This window comes from Crassostrea angulata, chromosome 6, assembly GCF_025612915.1.
Source record: "Crassostrea angulata isolate pt1a10 chromosome 6, ASM2561291v2, whole genome shotgun sequence".
NCBI classification, from domain to species: Eukaryota; Metazoa; Mollusca; class Bivalvia; order Ostreida; family Ostreidae; genus Magallana; species Magallana angulata.
Genome location: NC_069116.1, coordinates 25,561,633 through 25,587,312, shown reverse-complemented (window position 1 = coordinate 25,587,312; position 25,680 = coordinate 25,561,633). Strand labels below are relative to the sequence as shown.

The window sequence follows — 25,680 nt, the reverse complement described above, 5'->3', positions numbered from 1 at the left end:
GCCAAATGATTGAAAGCTTTCTATACATACAAATTAGCTGGAAATGTAAAGTGCAGAGATCATTAGATAAATATAACAGGAAATTTTTGATATATTACCTCGTGAAAAAATTGCATGGGCGCAGCTGTAACTTTGAAGATGTAAAAAACACAAATATCTCGGCGAGGGATCTGGATGCCGACCAAGATCCCCCCCCCCCCGGAGGGGGGGGGGGGGTGTCCTGTACAGCAAATTAGCTAAACCCAAGCCCCCATTCCAATTAAGAATGGATTTTATGAGACCAATCAGCTGCTCAATTTTAGGCAAATAGAATATCGAATTCTTTTAAAAGTCGTTTAAAAACTTTAAAAAAAAAAAAATACACAACAGGTGCATTTCAATGTTATAACCGGAGATATTTTTCATTTTTATTTTTAGCGGAATCTTTAGGCATAAAACCCTTTAAAGAAGTTAAACATTTCTTCTCATTTGAATGCTTAAAAGCTAACTATAAGACTCCAAATAATCACACTTCTGCGAACTTACTAATCAATGAAGTTAAACGCCATTTTTTAAATATTTAACAGTCAAACTTATTTTTGCATAAAAAGCACTATCTTATATCAATCAAACTGTTTATGGCATCAATGTTCGGTTATATATAGAAACTAAAACATATGCACTCAACCCAGAAAAGTAGATTTAAAGATTTTCAAATTAAAATATAAATTCTGCCACGATATATCACAAAATGCCTTATTCAATAAATTCTGATTTAGCTAATATGCCATTGTTAAGGGATGCCTTAGGCTAACCAAAAAAAATAAAAATTTGTTGTATTTTAAAACATGTCTATGTTAATTTTGCAAAATTGCATGCTAATCTTACACGTATACTCCCAAACCACAACCCCTTTGAGTTTGCAAGATGGCACAACTGGGCTGGGTTAGGGTGCAATCACATATATGAAGAATGAATGAATTGATGAAAATAAGGATACCAATCCAATGTTCTTTGGGGTCCAGGTACGTGTATCGGGGGGGGGGGGGGGGTCGCAACATACATTTTTCTGAATTTTATATATAGAAAAGGATTCGGATTTTCTTTTTTCTATTTTTTTTTCTATTTTCTCAAATCAGCAGAAAATTCTTGATTATAGTAGATATCATAATGGATAAGAAGTATTTAAATCTAATAGGCAAAAAATGTGCAATTTGGATGAAAAAATACATTTTCAAAAATTTAATTCAGTTAACATGAACAAAAGCTCCAGGTGGATTCGAACTCATGATCTGCTGTTCAGAAAACTTTAACCACTGAGCTACGACGATATATTACACAATCGAAAGATATAAACAGTTTAACAAAACATTTAAATCGCCATCTTGTGACGTAGCGTCTTAAAAAGTATAAGTGTAGGTGAAGTGAAGTACCTAAATAGAAGTATATATATAAATCCATGGGCCGGAATAAAAATATGTGCACTTTTATTGAAGCAAGTTAATGTACGAGTTTCCACTTTGTTTTAACAAGTACAACTTTCTTCCTTCTTTGATATTCTTTGACCCAGTCATGTATATATATAAATATGTGACCAGGCCATATAATGTTTGTCATGTCTGTCTTTTGTTCGTTGTCCTCATGTCTGCCTGTCACACTTTGGGTTTAGCTCATTTTCATTGACACTGTTTGATTACTTGAACATAGATACTTCTTGGTAAGAGCTTTTGAACCGATTTAAAAATGACATGCATGACTTTATTTTTAAAGTCAACATTTATATATGTCTGTGCACTGTATTGAGGATTTTGGCGCAAAATCACCTCAAAGAATTTCACATTATTTGCCTCTTCATTGAAAACATCTCTGAACATTTCCTTCTTAAACTTTTTCAACTCAGGGCAATGCTGGGCATTTTATATGTAAAGCAATATCACTTCCTTAACCTTTCCTATATGTTTTTCTTAAGAATAGACACAAAGTCAGATTTTGAATTTTCCCACCTTTTAACAGTCTTCCTTTTATTACATGTAAATTGATAACAACATTAATTTAGAAATGTATTGCACAGAGCATTAGACATGGCATCACAATAACTGGTTTTACAGGCTTCTAATATATACATTGATTGGATAAACAATGAAAGTAGACAAATAGTTTCTTAATCATAACAATTTTGATGAGCTATTTATAGCAGTGACAGTTATTGCCTTAAAGAATAAAATCTCCAATAATAGATGCATCATTTCATTCATTTCCTATGTCTTGTTAAAATTTACAGTGACTCATTAGTTTAACAAAAGTTTGATCATTAATGGTAAAGTTTATAATAACTTTAATAACTGGAAAAAGTGTTTGTGTGATTATGCAGTAGTATTATGAATAATTAAGCGAGTAAAACAAAATATACATGTACAATTCAAGTAATACAGCACAACCACGTATTGTCAATTAAACATATTCTAATTAACAAAAATGAATATCATCCTTAGTGTTTAACTAAGGTGAAAATAAAACATATAAATGCCAAACCTAAATCAAAAGCACTAAAAAATTAAATAAATTATTTAAATAGTCATTCCATCAGAAGAAAAATAAATCACAAAAGGATCAATTTTTACATATATGTCAACAAGTATTAATTAAAAATTAAATTACAAAAAAAACAAAGAAATAAATATCAAGTAGACTATAGTACAAGATAATGGTAAAATATGAAGCTAAAGAAAAATTATCAAAATGAGATTCAAGAATTGTCATAACAAACATCAATCAATCTTTTATCCACATTATGTACTGTAATATCAAATAGTATATCATACCAGTTTGACTTTCTTGATGTTTATTAAATGATTTAAATAAATGAGAGTAGTAAATGAACACAAGAGGCCCATGGGCCACATCGCTCACCTGAACAGCAGTTCCTTGTAACATTACATTTCTTAAGAAGAAAATTTTTAAACATTTTTCATATGTAGTTCTATGTTAAACTATAAACCCCGCCTGGGGCCCTAGTTTTGGTCCGAGGGTCACGATTTTTACAATTTAGAATCTTCACTATATATAAAAGCTTTTGTGTAAATATTGGCATTTCTGGTGCAGTGGTTCTTGAGAAAAAGATTTTTTAAACATTTTCCTATGTATTTCTATGTTAAACTTTGAACCCCGCCTGGGGCCCCAGTTTTGGTCCGAGGGTCACGATTTTTACAATTTAGAATCTTCACTATATATACAAGCTTTTGTGTAAATATTGGCATTTCTGGTGCAGTGGTTCTTGAGAAAAAGATTTTTTAAACATTTTCCTATGTATTTCTATGTTAAACTTTGAACCCCGCCTGGGGCCCCAGTTTTGGTCCGAGGGTCACGATTTTTACAATTTAGAATCTTCACTATATATACAAGCTTTTGTGTAAATATTGGCATTTCTGGTGCAGTGGTTCTTGAGAAAAAGATTTTTTAAACATTTTCCTATGTATTTCTATGGTAAAATTTGAACCCCGCCTGGGGCCCCAGTTTTGGTCCGAGGGTCACGATTTTTACAATTTAGAATCTTCACTATATATACCAGTTTTTGTGTAAATATTGGCATTTCTGGTGCAGTGGTTCTTGAGAAGAAGATTTTTTAAACATTTTCCATATGTAGTTCTATGTTAAACTTTGAACCCCGCCTGGGGCCCCAGTTTTGGTCCGAGGGTCACGATTTTTACAATTTAGAATCTTCACTATATATACAAGCTTTTGTGTAAATTTTGGCATTTCTGGTGCAGTGGTTCTTGAGAAGAAGATTTTTTAAACATTTTCCTATGTATTTCTATGTTAAACTTTGAACCCCGCCTGGGGCCCCAGTTTTGGTCCGAGGGTCACGATTTTTACAATTTAGAGTCTTCACTATATATACAAGCTTTTGTGTAAATATTGGCATTTCTGGTGCAGTGGTTCTTGAGAAGATTTTTAAAAACATGCACCCTATACTTACTGTTTCGCAATTATCTCCCTTTTGAAAAGGGCTGTGCCCTTTATTTTAACAATTTATAACCCCCTTTCCATAAGGATGCTTTGTACCAAATTTGGTTAAATTTGGCCCAGTGGTTTTTGAGAAGAAGTTGAAAATGTGAAAAGTTTACAGACGGACGGACAGACAGACGGACGGACGGACGGACGACGGACAACGGGTGATCAGAAAAGCTCACTTGAACCTTCGGTTCAGGTGAGCTAAAAAACAATAGTTTTCATACTCAAGGGGAATGTTCGGCTATATAATCACAATAGCAGGGTCCATGGGCCCATCACAGCCAAGAATGAACTATTGATCCCCTACATTGTAAATTTAGGTATTTTTTGACAATTTCTGAAACAATCCCTTCTATAAACTTCAAAGCATGCTTTAAGTGTGTTTTAACTGGTAATAATATGTTGCTACTATGTCAGCTACTGCCACTGAATTTTCAAATGCTTTAGTTAATGCTCATAAGGTTGTATTTTTAAACTAAAAATGACATTTTCCAAGGAACAGCAATTAAACATTTATTAAATAAATATAAATCATTAGAAGAATGCCTAGTACCGGTATTTCACTTAATATTTCATACCTGGGGAATTACATATAAAACAGAGCATTTCTGTACTTTCTCCATGGAATGTTGTGTACCACAGTGTAAAAATAACATGTAAATTGTAAACTTCTTTTCATTAGCTTATATAAATACAATGGAATGTTCAATACCCCCTGTAAAATACATATACTATAATACAAAAATAAATATGCATAATTAATAGCAGTGTGCAGTTAATGGTTTGGTTAAGTAGCATATGTTTTATAGCATTTCATCACAGCAAAAAAAAATCAAATAGCTGCTTAGTGTATCTGCCAATATGTTTGTACCACCATATTCAATTTACATACTCATCAAAACTGAACTTCAGATGGAAAATATTAATTTGGCAAAATTAACATCACATGGAAAATATTAATTTGGCAAAATTAACAATCTTGATGCTCATAATAATCATAAACATCATTAATTAAGGATTTATGGTTGTAATAAAAACATTAGGCAATTAGTATTCAGACATTTGTCCTACTGGATTAACTTTTTCCATCACACTATCAAAATTGATTCTTAAGCAAAAAAGGATATGAGGCTATTTCAACATCAATTTTTCAGTCACTAAAACAGAAGCAAATAAATAATATCCCTCTCCTGGGATATGAAAATGTTGACAGATTATGCCATTTAGCAATTCTCTTGTGAGTATACAATCTGAGAAAAAAACCCATTAAAAAACAAAATAAAAACAAACTATAAGAACATTCAACAATAATAATAGTCTAACTGCTTCCTACTGTACTGGTATCACAGGATAAACACAAGGTCGATTTATCTATCACATACGCATACGACAACAGACAGGTTACAGGTATATGTATATGGAACACGCTGAGATTCTATTGGTTGTTGGTCCTCTCATTCACGAGGGCACTGAGTTAGTGCTGAACTGTAATTTCTGAAGTGGTATCCTACAATATAAACATACATGTAGTATAAAACCAAAATACCTTGTTAATTGTTTTAAAAAAAGCGTATCTGGTGAAACTAGATGCAAGTCATTATGACTCAATGCAATATATGTATTAGAAGAATTAAAAGCACTGAATTTACACAGCGTAATTAAAGGAACTTCTCAGTATATAAATCAGCTCTAAAGGATGCAATACTCTTAAATTCTTAATTAAACATAAGGAATTAATATCCACATAAAATTGCGAGAAGTACATCTCACAGGTTTTAAAATCTCGCTTCAATTTCTTGGACAGATGTAACTTTTTGGAATTATAATACATTAAAAAATTCAACATTAGCAATTTAATATTCTCGTGTTTTGATGCAAAACCGTTGAATCGCAGAATTAAGTACTTGCGTAAAACAAGGAATCTACAGTATCCATGGACATGAGGTATTAGAAACTTTTGATACTGTAAATTCCTCCATTTTACGTGAGTACTTAATTCTGCAATTCCTTTGTTTTGCATGAAATCGCGAAAACATAAAATCGCGATCCCCAGTTTTTTGTTATAATTTCCTATAGTTTAAAAGTGTCTTAAAAATGAAAGCAAGATTTTAAAATCTGCAAGTGTTTCTGTTTTAGCAGAAATTAATTTCTCATGTTTAATTAGGAATTTACAGTATTTGGGGGACAGAAAGAGTATCAGTTTTGCTATGCTAGCCTCTTACTGGAGAAAATTATCAACCCTCAGCCTAAAGGAAGTACTAACTTGATATTTTTGGTGTATTGGCTTCACGTGTAAATCTAATTTGAATTTAAATACCTATTCTTATTTTATAATTTAGAGCTATGGACTAGAAATGCTATCCGGATCTTTATGGGTAATTCTGGGTAAGTCTTACTTTCATTTCCTTTCCTTTGGTTTCTATAGGAAGTAAAATGGCAGCTCCTGTGGCAACAATGGAGATAACTCCGTAAGTGGAAATTGCCAAATAGGAAGATTCTTTTAATAAAACCTGAAATCAATAATACCATTTACAGTGTAGCTTTAGCATCAAACATTCCAGAACATTACTGATGCATATTATTATTATTTCCTATCAATTCCAAGTAAATTATCTATATCTGAACTATTATTGCATTATTTAACAGATCTTATTCTAACATACATGTAAAGACTAAAGACGAAGTACATCACTAAATATCTTTGTTTTATGATTTTTCAATTAAAAAACTATTCAAGATTGCAAAACTAGTTCTGTTAAATGTTTCAAAGCATGGAAATTATCCTTAGATGGCTACCTGTATTTCAGAAGGACAAAACAATTACGGTACAATAAAAACTGTATGCAATGACTATAAAGGCAATTGATTGTACCTGAGCTACAAAAGGAGTTACAATTGCACCTATCCTTGCCATCATACTACAAGAGCCCAGTCCAATAGCTCTCATAGACGTTGGATACACCTACAACATGCAGAAAGACACATACAAGTAATTTTCTTTCCCAACTGTGACAAATTAATTACTGAAATCTTAAGTTTTATCATGGCTGATTACGTAACATCAAATATATTACTAAACGCCTTCATTAATAGTAACTATTCAATAATGCAGAAATCAAATAAATGAAAATTTACTGTGAAAAGAAGTACAGTGCCACTTGGTTTTTTTTTTTATTTTAAATAAACTTAATTCACCTCAGGTGTGTAAACATAGGCTGCCTGGAATGCTCCTGATATAAAAGCTCGGGCAACAAATAGGAAAAATGTCAATACAGGTCTGAAATATTAGAATGGAAATTAAAGAAATCAAAATAAAAACATTGTTAAATACTGGAAATGAGCTAAGAAATGACAACTCCAGTGACCTTTACCTTTTATAAATTTAAAATAATTTTTAATAGATTTTTAATATAGGGTATTTAATTCATAAAAAAAATTAATTAGACATGTATTGCTAGTATTTCATTGTGAAATAAAATATTGTTTAAATCAAAATGTCAGTATGTACATGTATATGTACATAAATAGCTCTTTCAATTGGCAAATCCAAAAGTCTGACTGTACAGAAAAACATATTGACGGAGCATAAAATGTCATATGCCAATAATTCTGTGCTTTTCTGTGAAGTTGATATGCATGCACACATATGGACAAATTAAATAAAAGGGCTACATTTGTTGATTTTCAACTTTTCAAGGTCAAAAATAAGATTATAAATTGAAACATATGTACCAGTATCTGCCAAAATATAGGTCTATATGAACCAGGGCTTATTATAGCTACATGTACACTACAGATCTAGTACATGTATTGAAAATCTTACCTTGATGTGCAAATATTTGCCAACAAAACAAACACACTGAAAACAAAGAATTCAAATCCCATCGTAAACTTTCTTCCTATTCTTTCAATAAGGAAAACAGTCACAAACAGTCCTGTTGAAAGAAAGAGACAAAATTGGTTTTCACTTACCATAAATGAACTTGTACAAAAATTTCAATTCAAAAAAATGTTGTACATATATATATATAATAGACTTACCTGGAAATTCTGCAAATGTTGTCCAGGTAAGATCCACATAGTCTGATGTAGTAAGACCTTTACACTGAACAAAGCAGGGTTGTTCAACCTTCACAGAGGAACCTGTACATTAAAGAATAGCAGTTTTTCAATAACATTTCATAATGCTATACATAATTTTAACGGTATTCCAAAGAGCACAAATTTACTTCATGTAAAAATTGCATATTGAAAATACAAATATAAAGGCACATTATTTTATTCCAAACCAACATTATTTCATAATTTTTCATTATTTGCCATAAAAAAAATTGTTTATGATGACCGATTTTACAAAATGTTGCTGCAAGAAATACATCCAAATCCAAAGTTCTCCTAAACCTTAAAATTTATCAAATACCTGGGCTGCGTTCAAGATCATAGCAGTTAGCCTTGCCGCTAGGTCTATTGAATGGACCGCTAAGTTATCTGCTAGGTCTCAGATTTGATTTGTTAATTTCAAGTTAATTTGTTAATTTCAAGCGGAAATATGCAAGTTACAATTTATTATAACTTAAAGGATGAATATCATATCACTAAATAAATAGATTTCATGTTTGTTTAAAAGTGGTAACTAAGGTGGCCATCTTGAATTTGATGCTTAGCATAAAATATTTAGGCTACGAATATCTACGTAGCAGCTAGCCTAGCTTATCGTTCAACTACGTAGCCCTACGAAGCAGCTACGATCTTGGACGCAGCCCTGGTGCACGTAATAAAACCTATGCTTTACAATAAAATTTTTAAAGCATCAAGAGCAATGTATCACTCAAGCTCAACCTTCTGAAAATGAATAGGAGGATCAGAATACTTACCATGGCATCCATCAGAAATTTCAAAGAGTTCTGTGGTCATTAAAACAATTCCGTAATATGAAAAAGCAGCAACGAGCCTGGAGGAACAAATTGCCACTATTTAATCATATATTTATTCAGTTAAAATTTTATTTATGTTTGGTGTATTAATTCCAATCAGTTTCTTTGTTATAAAGTGTAATATACAATAAAGGCTAAATGGATGTAGCTCAGTACCATGTGGCCTGTAATTATATGTCTTACCATATTATCCATAGAAAAAAGGTTGTCTTCTGAAATTCTGGCATGAAAAGGTCTTTCATGCTCCCTCTACTTGTTGCCTAAAATAGACATGGAACTGATTAATCTATTAAGTCTGATATGCAATTCATTACTTTTTATTTTAATACATGTATCAATATTATCAAGTTCAAAGTGAAAATGTGATTGCAACATAGATAAAAAGAAAATAAAGTGCCCTTGAAGCATAGTTTACAGACTGGTTTTCCTTCTGCAAACAAGATTAGCAGATAGGGGCATTCTGATTTACTGTGTAATCATTCAATGTAAATCCCGCTGATGATTCTCATTGCTGATGTACATGCTGCTTAGGAAACAATGTGAAACTGAAGATACTTGTACATGTACATGTACCGGTAAATTACCAAAATTCTTTAAATAAATCATTGGGCACCTTGTACAGGTATCTCTAAGGTGTGAAACATAACATTTGAAGCAGCATCAAGGGAATTTTATCAACATATTAGAGGATCATCAAAGACAAGTAAAGTATTTCTGACTGACCTTACTGGTCGGTTCCACAAGTCTCCCAGGGGGCAGGGGTTTTCCATTTTCAAATGAAATCCTTTTGAGTGTTGCAATGGCTTTCTCTACATTTCCCCTGGTTATGTCATACCTTGCACTTTCAGGTAGCCACTAATGAAGAGAGATTTGTCATACAAAGTAAACTGGAAAGTCAAATACCAATACCCTGGTAGTATGGCACATGTATTGCTCAGTGAGGTACTAGTATCATCATATATCTGTTTTCACAAAAGAAGATTGCTTTTTTTATGACTATTGAAAATATCATTTCTCTAAGATACTTACATAACAACATATTGAGAACAGAAGAAGTGGAAGGGCAGATAACCCAAGAAGCCACTGCCAGCCCAGCCAGGGCATGACGACCAGAGCCAGCAACACCTCAAAGCAAGCACCGATGGCCCAGAAGATCTGAAATATTCAATTAAACATCATAATGTCCTAAATGATACAGTGATTTTCTCTCCCTACCCTGTTAAGAAAAAATCTAAGCACTAAAAACACACTTATTATTTAAAGTGCAGTTACCTCAACCAGCACAACACATGTGGCTCTTGAGGCTGTTGGTAAAAATTCTGAATACAAGGTTACCCTGCAATAACAATTCATGAATACATGTATTTTATTTACCACTCCAGGTAAGTCAAACAATTAACAAAGTACATAAAATCAGACTAAAATATAATGAGAAATTTTTATGAAGGAAAGAAATTAATGTGCTTGTAATAATTGAGCCTTGCATAACAGTATATGGTTAGCTGAAAGTCTTTGCAAAACTTCAAAGTTGCTAGATTTGAGAGGATCAATTTTTGTGACAATGCTATTGATAATCCTTTTTGGAACAGTAGACTGCTTCTGATTTCCAAAAGGTTTAGACTTACGACTGCGGGGCACCTCCTATACCAAATCCCACCAGTCCTCTCAGAATCAAGATCCACACAAAGTTTGGAGCAAATGCACTGAGAATTCCAAAGTAACAGGTGATGACTGAACACAATATTAATTCCTGTCAAAAGCAAAAAACAAAGCCTGTCAAAGTTAAACTAATTATTAGATTTTTTAAACATTTTGAGTTAAATATCATAATGTAAGATATAGCATAGATATATTTCAATTTCATATCTATCACGTGAACAGTATTGAAAATACAACAAAATCATTTAAATTGGTCAAATTACACAGCTAAGATAATCATTGAAGTCCAACATACAATCTCAAAGATACAAAAACCAGGCACTAGTAATTTCATACATGAAATATGGATAAATGTTAGAATGTGAATCAGTTATTTATGTTGTAAAATTTGATTGTCAATGCACTTTATAATAAATATTGCACCAAGTATGCGGTTTAACTCACCGTTTTTCTGCCGTATTTATCACTGATACTTCCCCATAAACTAGAACTGCACATCATTCCAGCAAAAACAACCTGCAATCGGCCAACTTAATTATTTCATCAACTGTACATGATATAACATGTAAAACTCTTAAATAACTTATCATGCTGATAAATCTTATGCACTGTTTAATTCACAATTTGTTTCAACAATCTGTTTTTTTATTGGGATTAAAACAATTTATATGAAGATAATGAATATTGCAGGAAAAGGAAATGACTTGCATCAAGAAATTTTTCCAGTATTGCTACACTATCAATCCAAAACATTTTTTTACTGAGTTACTCATTGTTCTGAACATAGCTAAGTACTACTTATTTAATAATAAATTTTTAAAACATTAATTTAGCAAATGCATATAACGGATCAATCCACATCCTTATACATGTACAAATACAGATGTACTATTATTTCAAATTGGTTAGATCATAACCATTTTTTTCTTCTGCTGTGTGAACACAATAGAATTTCTTTCAATGGGATGTAACCTGTAATCTTTTTATAAGTGTCACAGGCAGGGGGACAATATCTTGTATAATGTGTTATAATGAAATCTAGTTAGTTGTATTGGCATAAATTGTGACACTTGAATAAACAATTACTTGCTTATTTAACTGGTACTTACTTTCTTTAAGAATCGTAGGGAAAATACTCAAAAGACAAAACATATAAACAGTGTCCCCTAGATATTTTGGCAATACATGATGTTTCTCCTTGATCACTTTCATCAGAGCATTATACGTTAACAAAGACAGCATTGCCAATTTCTGCTCTATCATGATTACTGTATTAAATCAACAATCAAAACATTGTAGTATGTTACTGTTATTTTTCTGTCTTGTCTATATACTGTATACAGTGTTCTTTTCATCCCATGTAACTTTTGCCCTATGTAATTTTCGACCTCCTACACTTGCAACCAGTTTCATCCCTTGAATTCGCCCAGACATAGTTTTGTTTAAAGAGAAACAATTTGAGACATTTGATTCACCTAGACTTAAATTTGCCAGCTGACAGCTAGGGCAAAAGGAGTGAAAAATAAAATGGGGGTGAATGTTTCCCTTTAAACAGTAGTCCCATTTTGTTTCACTAAATAAAGCTCCCTTACTGTTGTTATGCTGGCTTGCTGCCATCCCTCTAACTGCCATTCACAGTGGAGAGCTGGTGACAAGATAGCCAGTATCATCATCTCCATAGCATCTGCCATCTAAAGTTAGAAATCAACTACTATCATGTTTAATGTAGAGAACTTTTATAAATGCTTATCATAAATACCAATGTAAAACTCGAAGAAGCTACAATTTAATTAAGATATTACATACCCAAGCAAATCCTGTCAGAATTGACAGTTTGACTTGAAATTTTCCAAACCCTATTGCATCAATAGCTTGTTGTAATGTGTAGCTCTCTGAAAAAAATAATAGAAAAGAAAAAATTATAGTACACATATAAGTATATGAAACTTTGAATTGTCAGAAATCATAGGCAATATCATGGCAATATGTTTGATCCTCTCCCTTCTGGCCATGGTTTAAATGCGTCAATATGTAGGAGTCAGACTTTATTCAGGCTATGTATATAAATACATTTCTGACCAAGTGCAAACTATGGTATGATTAAAAACATTTTATTTTTAAAGTTGGTAAAATATTTTAAATTCACTACTGCAAAAACTGTAGTATTGAATAGATGGAATATTTATTACTGGGATATGACAGATCTTTGCCAAGGATCATTTCTCATCAGAGCATTGTTAAGTTATTTTATCAACTCATTTAATTACATACAAACATAGGTAATCACAGATTACAAAGCTCACCGAGACGAGGCATCACCTTTCTGAGGAATCACCTTTATGAGACCACCTTTATCATATTATTTGAAAATCATAGTTAATAATGATCTTGGATATACATGGATACTATTTTGACACAATATCGTATAACAATATCATATGTTAAAAAAATGTATAATAATCATATGTTCATTTCATAGGGTATTATATGATACAATGTTTATCAATACAATAATATAAATATGATATTGCATCCTATGATACCTACAATATATATCATATATTACAATAAAATACTGTAATAAATAATGATGAAATATGATATTGTTACATATGATATGACATTGTATCTTGTTATACATTATTGTATTTGATCACATAATACAATATCATAATATATTATGATATTGATATTATATGATACAATATAATAATATATGATACAATATCATATCACATAATACATCACAATATTGTAACATATGATATTATATTGTATAATATCATAGTATGATATTGTATTGCATGATAATGTATATTTGATACATGATAGAATATTGTATCATATGATACAATAAAATTAGATACAACATTGTATTATTACAATTGATACAATATCATGTGATATAGTACTATATTTTATCATACAATATCATATCATACTATATTGTATTAAATGATACAATATTATATTATACAATATCATATAATACATTTTCATATGATATAATAATAAATTATATAAACCAATAATATATTATACAATATCGTATCATGTGGTACTATATATATTATATAATATCATATCATATGATACAATATTGTTTGTTGCAATAACATATGAAATAGCATGTGATAAAATAGTATATTATACAATATCATATTATACAATATTGTATCATAATAAACAATTCTATACATAACAATATCATGATACAATATCATTTCATAACGACAAAAAATTTGATACAATATCATATTGTATCATATAACTTTTTACAATATGATATACGATATAATATTGTATCATATAAAACAATAGTGTATCATATCATACAATACTATATCACAGGAATCATATTGTATCATTTAACAACGAACACATCTATCGAGCAGGTTTGAGATAGGAGAATATTTTTAGCATACTTGATAATGGAGATCTGCATCTGAAGCTACCTCTGTGTTTCATTTATAATATAGTAAAATCAACTATGCAAGCTATTATATATAAAATATGTGACCGGTTCCAAAAAAAAAAATCTCATCCAGCATTCGAAACCTATGCTTCAGATTCAGCATTCAAGCCTGCCAGGTGCATCAGTATCATAAGATGCATCATCCATGCAAGTTTGGTGAAGTTAGGACCAGTAATAACTAAGATATAATCATAAGAGAGCACCTGCTCCAAAAACACCAGCTCTTAAAACCTTAACCTCCCTCCAGCATCCGAAACCTATGGGTCAAATTCAGCATTCATGCCTGTCAGGTGCATCAGTATCATAAGACGCACCATCCATGCAAGTTTAGTAAAGTTAGGACCAGTAATACTTAAGATATATTTTTTAGCATCCTTGATAATGGAGATCAGGCTCTGCATCTGAAGCTTCCTCTGTGATTCATTCATATTACAGTTTAATTAACTATGCAAGTTTGAAATAGTACTATTATCTATTAAACATGTGACATGTTCCAAAAAACTTAACCATATCCAGCATCTGAAACCTATGGCTCAGACTCAGCATTCAAGCCTGTCAGGTGCATCAGTATCATAAGACGCACCATCCATGGAAGTCTGGTGAAGTTAGGACAAGTAATAACTAAGATATAATCATCAGAGGGCACCTGTTTCAAAACCTTTAACCAGCTCAGAAAACCTTAACCTCCTCCAGCATCCGAAACCTATGACTCAGATTCAGCATTCAAGCCTATCTGGTGCATCAGTATCATAAGACGCACCATCCATGGAAGTCTGGTGAAGTTAGGACAAGTAGTAACTAAGATATAATCATCAGAGGGCACCTGCAACAAAAACTTCAACCAGCTCTAAAAACCTTAACCTCCTTCAGCATCTGTAACCTATGGATCAGATTCAGCATTCAAGCCTGTCTGGTGCATCAGTATCATAAGACACACCATCAATGCAAGTTTGGTGAAGTACGGACCAGCAGTAACTTAGATATTGCTATCAAAGGGTGATTGTATCAAAAACTTTAACCAGCTCAGAAAACCTTAACCTCCTCCAGCATCCGAAACTTATGGCTCAGATTCAGCACTCAAGCCTGTCTGGTGCATTGGTATCATAAGACACACTATCCATGCAAGTTTGGTGAAGTACGGACCTGCAGTAACTTAGATATTGCTATCAAAGGGCACCTGCAACAAAAACTTTAACCTGGTCCAACAACCTTAACCTCCTCCAGCATCTGAAATTTAGGACTCAGATTCAGCATCCAAGTCTTTCAAGTCCATAAGTAGGTCCAGATGCATCATCCATGCAAGTTTGGTGAAGATAGGACAAGTAATAGCTTAGATACAGGACCTGCAACAAAAACTTTAACCAGGTCCGAACGCTGACGCCGAGGGTATAGCATAAGCTCCCCCTGACTTCATCTCGGTGAGCTAAAAATGATGTAACAGTGCACAGACAAGAAATGATACTTCATGAGAATTAGTCGCATACTTCTCAACAATAATTATTTCTTAATAGCGAGCGAAGCGAGCTTTAAGAACCAGTGTGCGCGGGGAAAAGAACGAGCTAAACCTACAGTTCATCAAACAAAATTTTTTGTCTACGTCCCATAATGCTCTCTAATGTTTTCACCCGTGGTGCTATGCCAAAAATGGCCGACTTTTAACTCATAATTTACGGTGTTTTAAGGTCTGAAGACACGTTTAGAGTACCGCATATGCTTTGGTGAGACTCAAAAGATTTGTTACATGATCCTATACTTTCTTATTGCGTCGACATACGTAAACAAAGACGAAAAAAGTTATGGATGACGTCACAGTGCTCTCGCACGCATATTTCCCGCGATAAATTTAGAGGTGGATCAAACATCTGTAATGTGTGTACTAGCTATTTCAGTATAGACTGCGATACCTGTCTCATTGACATATGATTTGTTTTTTTGGTTTTTTTTTTATAGAGATTATTTAAATATATACTAGCAAGAGGCATACTTTACTGTCATATCGATTCATTTTTAAGCTAATTGCGCATGCATGTACAGAAGGCAGGTAAGTATATGAGTATATGAGTAGGGAGGAATTAAACAATAGGAAATTTTGAACTAAATAAAAAGGAAAAAAGAGAAAAAATAAACAGTTAAAAAATTTATGTAAATTATTGCATATAGTCAAACCATTAAATTAAAAGTGGGAAATTAAAACACCTACAAACAGGGACTAGGCACACACACACTCTCTCTCTCTCTCTCTCTCTCTCGAGAGAGAGAGAGAGAGAGAGAGAGAGAGAGAGAGAAGGGGGTTGCGCTGTATGTATCATGACCATTAAAATTAGTACCTTTGCCCCGGTAAACTTATTGTAGAGAAATAATCTCTCAAAATTCTTTGACGTTCGTTGATACCTAAATAACACTATAGGTTGACAATGATGCAAGGTACATGTATGTGTAATTCTTGCTGCGCTCGCCAGAACGGTAGCATCGTAAAACATATTATATGAGAAGATTCAGGTAAACAAGGATACCATAGCCTATACAATAAAGGAACCTCACCCTCTGTATCTGGAGACTCTACAGTTTCTTTAGGTTGAACTTCCTCTGGGTTGTCGAACATTTCCATGGAATTTCCAGAGTTTACAATATTTTTCATGGCTGGATCAGTGATATCCAGGTCAATGTTTGACTCATCAAGATCTTCATATTTATCACCACCTCTCCGAAATTTAACAAGCCGGTTGAACATTTTGGAGATTAAATTACAATACTGCTCTTCTGGTTTGCACAAGTTGGCTAAACAAGTGTACCTGTGTGAGTTAAGCCAAAGAAAAAACACTCTCAGCTATTTTCGTGAACAGTTGTAATAAATTCATTCAAATGCATGATCAAGCATTCATTACAACACGATTATTATTTACATAAAAAAAACAAATTGAGCCATACAAAAAATATCTTGCCTAAGGCTAAGCTTCCATACCCGGATTCGCGAGTCCACTGCAACTATGCAAGAATTTTATCATTTCCGTCCCTAAATTATTCCTCTACTTTTTGAATAATCAATTCCTGTGTCTCTCGTGTTGTGCAGTCATTTCATTCATTTGCCAATTTGTCTTCCAAAGAAAATCGATAACGTAATTTTTCCAATAGAAAAACTAGTTCTTGTCCATCTGAACCGGCTGCAGTAAAAAATAAGAACCAGTTTTATTAAACAACTCGTACGTTTTAAATTCGCGGATTTTTTTTTTTGGGGGGGGGGGTTGTTTGTTTGGTGGGTTTTTTTAAACAGAGAATCATGACTATGAAATCTATAGGACTATCAAGGTATTAATGTTTAACACATTATCATCAAACCTGATGAAAAAAAAATAAAATGATATGCTATTTAATTTGCTGTGTGAAGGGAAACTTTTTTTAAAGAAGATGGGTGGATAAAGCATGTATAATGCCTATATAAGGATAGATAAGAAACTGAAAAATTAAAATATTAACAAACCTGATAATTTTTAGAGTAGCTATCATTCAAAACAATTTATATTTGACATATCATCAATGTGTAGCCCTTAGAAATGTTTAATACTTGGAATATAATTTGGAATAACTTGGAATAATACTTGATATAAACCGGCGTATGCATGTATCAAAACCTCTAAATAATGTCATTTTTTTTAACTTCAATGCCTTTTTTTATAGAGTGAGTCAGTGGTCCATATCTTTATCATAGTATAAATAAGGTCTAATGGAAAACAAACCGATTTCAATCAACAAAAACGGGGAGAGATGACCCACTATACATAAAAATCATCATTTTGTATCCCAACAATTGAACGTTTTAGAAAAATAATAGGTATCGGTAATCGCATAGATCATTTAAACAATGCACTATTTTGTGACTGAAATGGCTCAGAAGTTAGAGCACCAGGCATTAATTAAACTTATAAACTATAGGTTTTTTATGTAGCGGGTTTGATACTGCAAAATCTTAAGGCAATAATTTTTTTTTTATTGTTTGTTAAAATATTCAAAACTGAATATAGTTAGAAATTGTGCTTTTTCAAAATTGTATTAAAACATTATCAAAAAGATTTAAGGCCCGATTGGAAATTATGAAATTTAAAACTTAATTTTACAACTACAAGTACATACCAAATGGGCATGTGCGCTATTTTATCACACCATCTTCTTATCAAATGATATCAAAAATATTTATGTACAAAATCTATATTATTTTAGATATAAAAAAACAAAAACAAAAATGGTGTCAAATGTTCAATTTATCATCAGAATTTTGATAAATATTTGCATACAAAAACCCCATTATAAATTTTTCTTCCAATCATGTTAGACCACACTTTTTTTATAATAATAAAGAATATAAATACCCCCTTCGGAATACTGTAAACCAACTTTTATTCGCCGCAACTTTATTTCGCGATTTCCTGGAGATGAACTAGATCGCGACGACTAATTTTCGCGACCAAGCCTTATCCAGACCCATGTTGTGATAAGAATCAAATGACAAGGGCTGGTTCGCGGCGAGAAATATTCGCAACAACAAAGCTCTTGCGAACCTCGCATGAATTTCTTGCATGCGAATAAAAGTTGGTTTACAGTAATACATTATTTTGTTATAAGAAAATTATATAATATAAGGTGCCTGCAGGGACGTTCCGGTATATACAAACTACACTTAGTGTACACGCCTCTGATGCCTGTGGCACAATAATATTAAGACTCGAAACTTTAAAATGAAATACAGATGATTCGTAAACATGAACTACATGTACTGGTATTCAAGTGCATGCATGTTTATCTTCTTAAAAGCCCAAAGAATTCACAACAAAAGAATTGTGCCTGCTTTCATTGGTAAGCATGGAAAAAAGTCAAGGTTGTATTCATGAAATGAAGTTTAATCACACTTTCAATCGTAAGTCATGTGTGGCTTCCTCCTGGGCTTCCTTGCTAACTCTGGATTGAACTGTGAGTTATATGTCTGCTCCCTCTTTGAGACCTCTTGTGATTTTGGCTCTGTTTTTTCCCCTCGGTGCTTTGCCAATAACTGTGCAGTCCTTTGTCTCTCTTCCATCTCCCGTTTCAATCTCTCTGCCCTAAGCTGTTCTATTGAGGCTTTAGGCTTTTGTTTTGATGAAGAAGAAGAAGTTTTATGTTTGCTTGATGATTTTTCTCTATCCTGTCTGTGTTTCTTCTTTTTGTGTTTCTTATGCTGTAAATTAAATGAAATATGTATGTTGATTACCAGTTTTAGAATATGTAAACTTTAAAGAAGGACACATGTCCAAGCATTTTGATTTTACCTTTTCATCTTTATCTTTGTGTTTCTTCTTTTCAAGATAGCAGTCCATTTGTCTGATGGGATCCAAGTGATCCTGTAACTTGCGATTCTTTTCTCTACTGAAAAAAACCCCCAGAAGTACATGTATTACAGCTAGGTGTATATTGGTATGCGTTATTTACTGTAAACCAACTTTTATCCTCCACAACATTATTTCACAATTTATTGGAGACAAACTGGTTTGCAACGACTTATTTTCATGAGTAAGCCTTATACAGAAGTATGTTGTTATTACAATCATAGAGCAAGGGTTGGTTTGTGGTGAGAAATCTTTGCTACAATGATGCCTCACCAAATTTTCTCGTTCGCGAATAAAAGTTGGTTTACAATGTAGGAATTAACTAATAATAAATACATGGACAATAATACATGTATTGATACCACTGATTAACATCATCTGACATCTATAAACCTAGGAGAGTATACAAAATAACTTGCTGCAGAATATATGATACTGAAATGATTTAAGAAAAACAAATGTTAATACTTAAATAATATTCGCCGAGGATTCATTTTCATTATTTTCATTGGCAGTATTAATAAACGAAATTAAATCCATGATGAATTTTTAACTCAATTAAGTATGAATAAATACGGAGTGGATATGGAATACATCTTAGAGATTACGATATGATGAAATTAAATATTAACAAAATTTATTTCCTTTAAAAACAACGAAAATTTAACCCAACGAATATATGTGCTACTATAGTATATCATTTACAATGATTAAATATAAAAACTTCTTTATAACTATGATTTTTACATATAGTTTGTTAATCACAAAAACCTTTTCCGTTTTTCATAACTGCCATCCTCTTCTTCGTCTTCATGCTTCCGTTTCCGTTGATTATACCAAGATGCTGTGGAAAATAAGTTATTACATTGTAGTTGCATTTTTAATGTACTATCATGAGGAAAAAAAGAGCTGACACATTTTTAAAACAAAATTTAAAGGATCTACTGATATGAAACCACATGTAAATCATTAATATATAGATGACACCTCAAAACAAAAATCACACTGATTAATAAATATAGCAACTACGAAGTATTACTGGAGTTTTGAAGCTTAAAGCTATCATTGAACATAGCTTCAAAAATGGTTATATGATTTTTGCAATTTGCAACCTACCACGGTATTTATGCACTATGACCATTTGAAACTGTTCAGTTTGTGACAGATACCTGATGTTTCATTTGAACTTTGACCCAAATAGGTCAAAATGCCCACTTTTTTCTCCCATTCTTCTTGTTCCTTTTTCTTGTCTGCTTCATGCTCTGCGTTCTTCCGGTCTGACACAACCATCTGCAAAAAAATTTAAATGGCAATCCAAAATGTTTTGCTATGGTAAAAAATTATATTGACATGCTTTTACTTAGATACTAGTAAATGTATAATAATTTAATGTAAAATTTTCAGTTTTGCTGGTTTAATTGTTAAACTGTACATTTAAGGAGGCCAATTTCGGTTTTTTTGCGGAAAAACTACAATAGCATAACTCTTTATTTTTTAACCATATGTAATTAAAACCAACTCTAGTTTATTTGCGAAAGTTCATGAAAATCAACCGTCTGGTTCTTTTTAGGGACCATCTCAAAATAGAGGTACATTTACCATAGGAATATACAGGAAACTGCATTTCTGCACATCAAAGCAGTTTTTAAAAAAATACTATAATGGCTTTTTTTCTCAAATTGTTATATATGATTAGTAATAGCTTTTCCTACCTTATATGTAAAAAACACAAAATTCTACCGTCTGGTTTATAGTGGGGGCCATCTCAAAATATTAAAATGCACCAAATTTTGCTATATATTTGGATCATCACGAATGGTGATTGGTATAATGGATTCATTCCAAAAATGAGGAAAATGTCCTCGAGGATAGCATCATTCTGTATATAAAATTTCAACAGCATACAATTTTTACTTTTTCTTTTATGTTATTTCTTATAACGTACTCCTACAAAGCTTCATTTTATCATAACGTCATAAAAGTGCAATGGCAATGCTCCCCTACCGCACAACGTAAAAATCGTGTTAAAAATAAAAATTTCCTTTAACAATCTAAATATTTTTATCTGTATTTTGTTTATTGTGTTCAATTTTATAAATGATATCGAAAAAAATTCATAAGAAGTATAAATCAACTGTATTATATTAGAATGCGCAAAAACATGCGCAATGCAAACTAAAGTCGGCCTCCTTAATATGATCGTTACTATCAACATTACAGGTATTCTTTTTTAATAGCATTAAAAAAATCAATGCATTTGACAAAGTATTGTCCAATAGCTTTCACAATTTTCAGGGCCATGATATCTACATGTAAATTGTACAAGCTAGTGCCTATAAAGAATTTTTACCCCATCTGTTTCTTTGAAGAAGTTGATGTGTTTGCCAGAATAGATGTCTTCTGAGAGGGCACCTGTCCCAAATGTGGACACTGCTGATTCTTGACTTCTCTCTTCTGATTTGCCACTGTCCACTTGATTGGAGCTATTTCCTGCATCCTCTATGCGTTTTCTTGACTTCACGCGTAGAAAATCAGTCCTAGCTTCTTGCTCCTGTAATAGGTTTTGTCAATATATACTTAAATATTGATAAATCACAGCAAGACAAACAACTGTAAACCCAATTTTCTTTTACAATTTAACAATGATTTACCAATTCATTGTGACTAAATTTTGCATCAAAGATTATTCAGATACATGTACCCTTAGATTGGCAATTTTATTGCATTGAATAAATGTTTCAATAAGGGGTTTTCATTGCAACAAAGGATATCACTTACTTTTTTCAAATCATACTTAAAGTAAATTACATGTATATCATATTTTTTTTCATTTTCCAATAGATTTCTACAGGTTTAAGCATTTAAGATAGTTCATGCCTCATTAGGAAATATCCATGATGACAGAAAAAGTGAGCAATCTCACATACCCCACTCTCAAACAAAACTTGACAATGCTACACAAAATGAATATCGCAATGAATATGCAATATATACTTGGTGCATAAAATAATTTCTAATAAAGGGGCTTAACTAAAAAAATCAAAACTTCCTACAAATATGCTCTAACATGTTAGCAACAACAAAATCCTAAGTTCAATAGAGCCAACATATGCAGAAATATATATAAAGTAATTGTAATTCCCTAGTAATTAATGTGCACATCTACATGTTGTGTACTTAATACCTAATGGTACAAAGTTTTCATGAAATTCTAAATAGCAAAAAAAAAAAAAAAGGACTGTTGGACTGATTGATATACTGACTGACGGAAGGGTCAAATGCATTGTAAATTGTAATAATTATTTCATTTATATATACTCTTTGCAACTTTTAATTGTTACATGGGAATCATGATAATTGAATCATGGAAAGTGAAAAGATTGACCCAGGAAACTGTAGTCAGCAAGTCTAGAGTTTTCCAGGTTTTTTTCTCATACCATGGTACATGTATCTGTATAATAAATTATGTAGATTTGTCAGTTAACTATGATCAGTTGGATGGCACAAATGCACAACTTGATTGTTTTTTGTCAGTTTTACGTTGCTTTCATAAGCAATTGCAGATATACAATGACCTCGATGAAACGTTGAATTTAAATAACAGTCACTTCCTCATTTTATGCGAGTAGTTAACTCTGCAATTTCACTGGTGTTTTGTACCAAATCACGAACATACATAATTGCGAGGACCAACTTTATGTTATAATGTGGGTGTTATAATTTCATATAGTTCGAAACAGTCTGAAAAATAACAAGTGAAAAGCTGTCAATGTGACAGCAAACCGGGTTTTCTTTTATGTAAACTGTATCCATAATCCATGTCAACCCTTATCCAGTGAAATGAAGTACCCTACATGTTTATGCAACATTTTGCCAAAAAATGACTAAGTTCAAAAGCTAGTATTTTTTTCATAAATTATCAGATATCAAAATCCTAGCAATATGCACACCTCTGATATATGTACAATTGATCTGCAAAAGAACAACTTCCTATCTTGAGAACTGTAGGAGGAGTTATCCGTACAATGAGGGTACCCTATATGCAATATTTTGCCAAAAAATGACTAAGTTCAAAAGTTGGTATTTTTTTCATAAATTATCAGAAATCAAAATCCTAGCAATATGCACACCTCTGATATATGTACAATTGATCTGCAAAAGAACAACTTCCTATCTTGAGAACTGTAGGAGGAGTTATCCATACAATGAGGGTACCCTATAAGCAATATTTTGCCAAAAAATGACTAAGTTCAAAAGCTGGTATTTTTTCGATAAATTATCAGAAATCAAAATCCTAGCAATATGCACACCTCTGATATATGTACAATTATTCTGCAAAAGAACAACTTCCTATCTTGAGAACTGTAGGAGGAGTTATCCGTACAATGAGGGTACCCTATATGCAACATTTTGTTAAAAAATGACTAAGTTCAAAAGCTGGGTTTTTTTTGATAAATTATCGGAAATCAAAATCCTAGCAATATGCACACCTCTGATATATGTACAATTGATCTGCAAAAGAACAACTTCCTATCTTGAGAACTGTAGGAGGAGTTATCCGTACAATGAGGGTACCCTATATGCAACATTTTGCCAAAAAATGACCAAGTTCCAAAGCTGGTATTTTTTCGATAAATTATCGGAAATCAAAATCCTAGCAATATGCACACCTCTGATATATGTACAATTGATATGCAAAAGAACAACTTCCTATCTTGAAAACTGTAGGAGGAGTTATCCGTACAATGAGGGTACCCTTTTGGCAGCCGCCCGCCCGCCCGCCAATCCGCCCGCCCGCCATTTTCACCATTTTAATAACCGGATTTTTCCGTTGGAAAACCCGGTTAAAAATGAGAGCTTATAATCTCAGAGGGTTGCTTCTTTCAGTTTTATGCTGATGTTAAACCTCGCATTTAATAGGGAATCCACAGTAAAAGATTTTTTAAATAAATCAAGCTTATTACAGCAAGGGCAATTTTGCGCTGTCTCTCTTTCTCTTCAAGTGCTGCCTTCTCTTCGTCTCGTCTGACTCTTTCGATGTTGTTCTTATTACGAACATGCCAACTGGAAGATATAATGTTAGAAACATTTAAATAATAATTCTGCTTGATTGTTCCAATATCTCATTTGTTTGACTAGCCTATCGGATTCATGTTGTTTCTAACATGTCTACAGAAGTTTTTGTATTATACTCTTTTTGTTCTGGTATATGTGAACAGGTCAAGTACAATCTCCAGATTTAGCTATATAGCTTGAATAAGCTAAATAGCTTTATTAAGCTATTCAGAGTAGCTTCATTTAGCTATTTTGTCATACATTTTTCTTAAATCTGTAATTTTATCAGTATGTATAAAAAATCGCACTTTAATCCAGTGATAGTTTTCAACTTTGAACTGTTCTGTGAACAATGCATGTAAAGATTACTCATCAATTTGCGTCTCCTTAAGAGACTTTGCACTAAAAGTTTTGGGGTAACTGATTCATGACCACACAGTTACTTCTTGAATGAAATATAAAGCAGGTCAGTTATGGTAAACAAGATAATTGATTGGTAATTATTTATCACAATGAGAAGAAATCATACCTATCCACGCCTCATTGCAAACAAAGTGGTAAACAGTTACCCAAACAATGGAAATATATTTTTTGCTTATAAGTGTTTAAAAGCTGCAAAACTTTTTCAAGCTATATAGCTAAATCAAGAGATTGTACTGGACCTGGTGAATATAAAATTTGATAATGATTATCTTTTATATCGATGTGTTATAATATTGATTATACTGAAGAACAAATTATAACAGCTGTATAACAATGTAAATTTGGTAGTACCATACCAAACCCTACCGCAATAATATTATTATTGATTAATCCAGAGACATAAATAACATGTTATACTGTTATTTATGTCTTTGATTAATCTAATGGCTCCCTAATGGTAAAACGTTACAAAACAATTCAAAAGTTTCACCTTTTGTGATGAAGAATATTCATTTTGGTCTCTTCTCCTCAAATGAAACGTAAATCAGTCACGATCCAAAGACAAGAGACAATTCGGTCCACTAAAGAAACAATCCGGTCCAGAGACATTTCAGGTCTTAGCAAATTGGCACACATGCTAATTTTTCTTTCCTTTTTTACATCAGTGACGACGATGAACATTTTCACCGTTGGCAATGGTGGTTTTAATCAACCATTAAATTTTTTTAAACTTCATTTCACAAATTCCAAAGTAGCCAGCAGGTGACGAGTTAACGTGGTATTTTTAAGT

General features: G+C 32.3%; 1 protein-coding gene across 1 annotated transcript; it reads right to left on the bottom strand.

Annotated features, from left to right (window-relative positions):
* Positions 1-4,200: 4,200 nt before the first annotated feature.
* LOC128187426 (synaptic vesicle 2-related protein-like) lies at positions 4,201-25,531 on the bottom strand. Its single transcript, XM_052857870.1, has 23 exons — positions 25,381-25,531; positions 24,377-24,476; positions 21,763-21,963; positions 20,582-20,702; positions 20,184-20,256; positions 19,356-19,452; positions 18,963-19,264; positions 16,600-16,850; positions 12,390-12,475; positions 12,176-12,274; positions 11,028-11,099; positions 10,550-10,674; positions 10,197-10,260; positions 9,954-10,079; positions 9,648-9,779; positions 9,108-9,184; positions 8,865-8,941; positions 8,032-8,133; positions 7,814-7,925; positions 7,186-7,267; positions 6,863-6,952; positions 6,387-6,500; positions 4,201-5,497 (listed from the first exon to the last, which is right to left on the bottom strand). The coding sequence occupies exons 1-23, from the start codon at positions 25,401-25,403 to the stop codon at positions 5,465-5,467; spliced, it is 2,559 nt and encodes an 852-aa protein (XP_052713830.1). The 5' UTR covers positions 25,404-25,531; the 3' UTR covers positions 4,201-5,464.
* Positions 25,532-25,680: the final 149 nt, after the last annotated feature.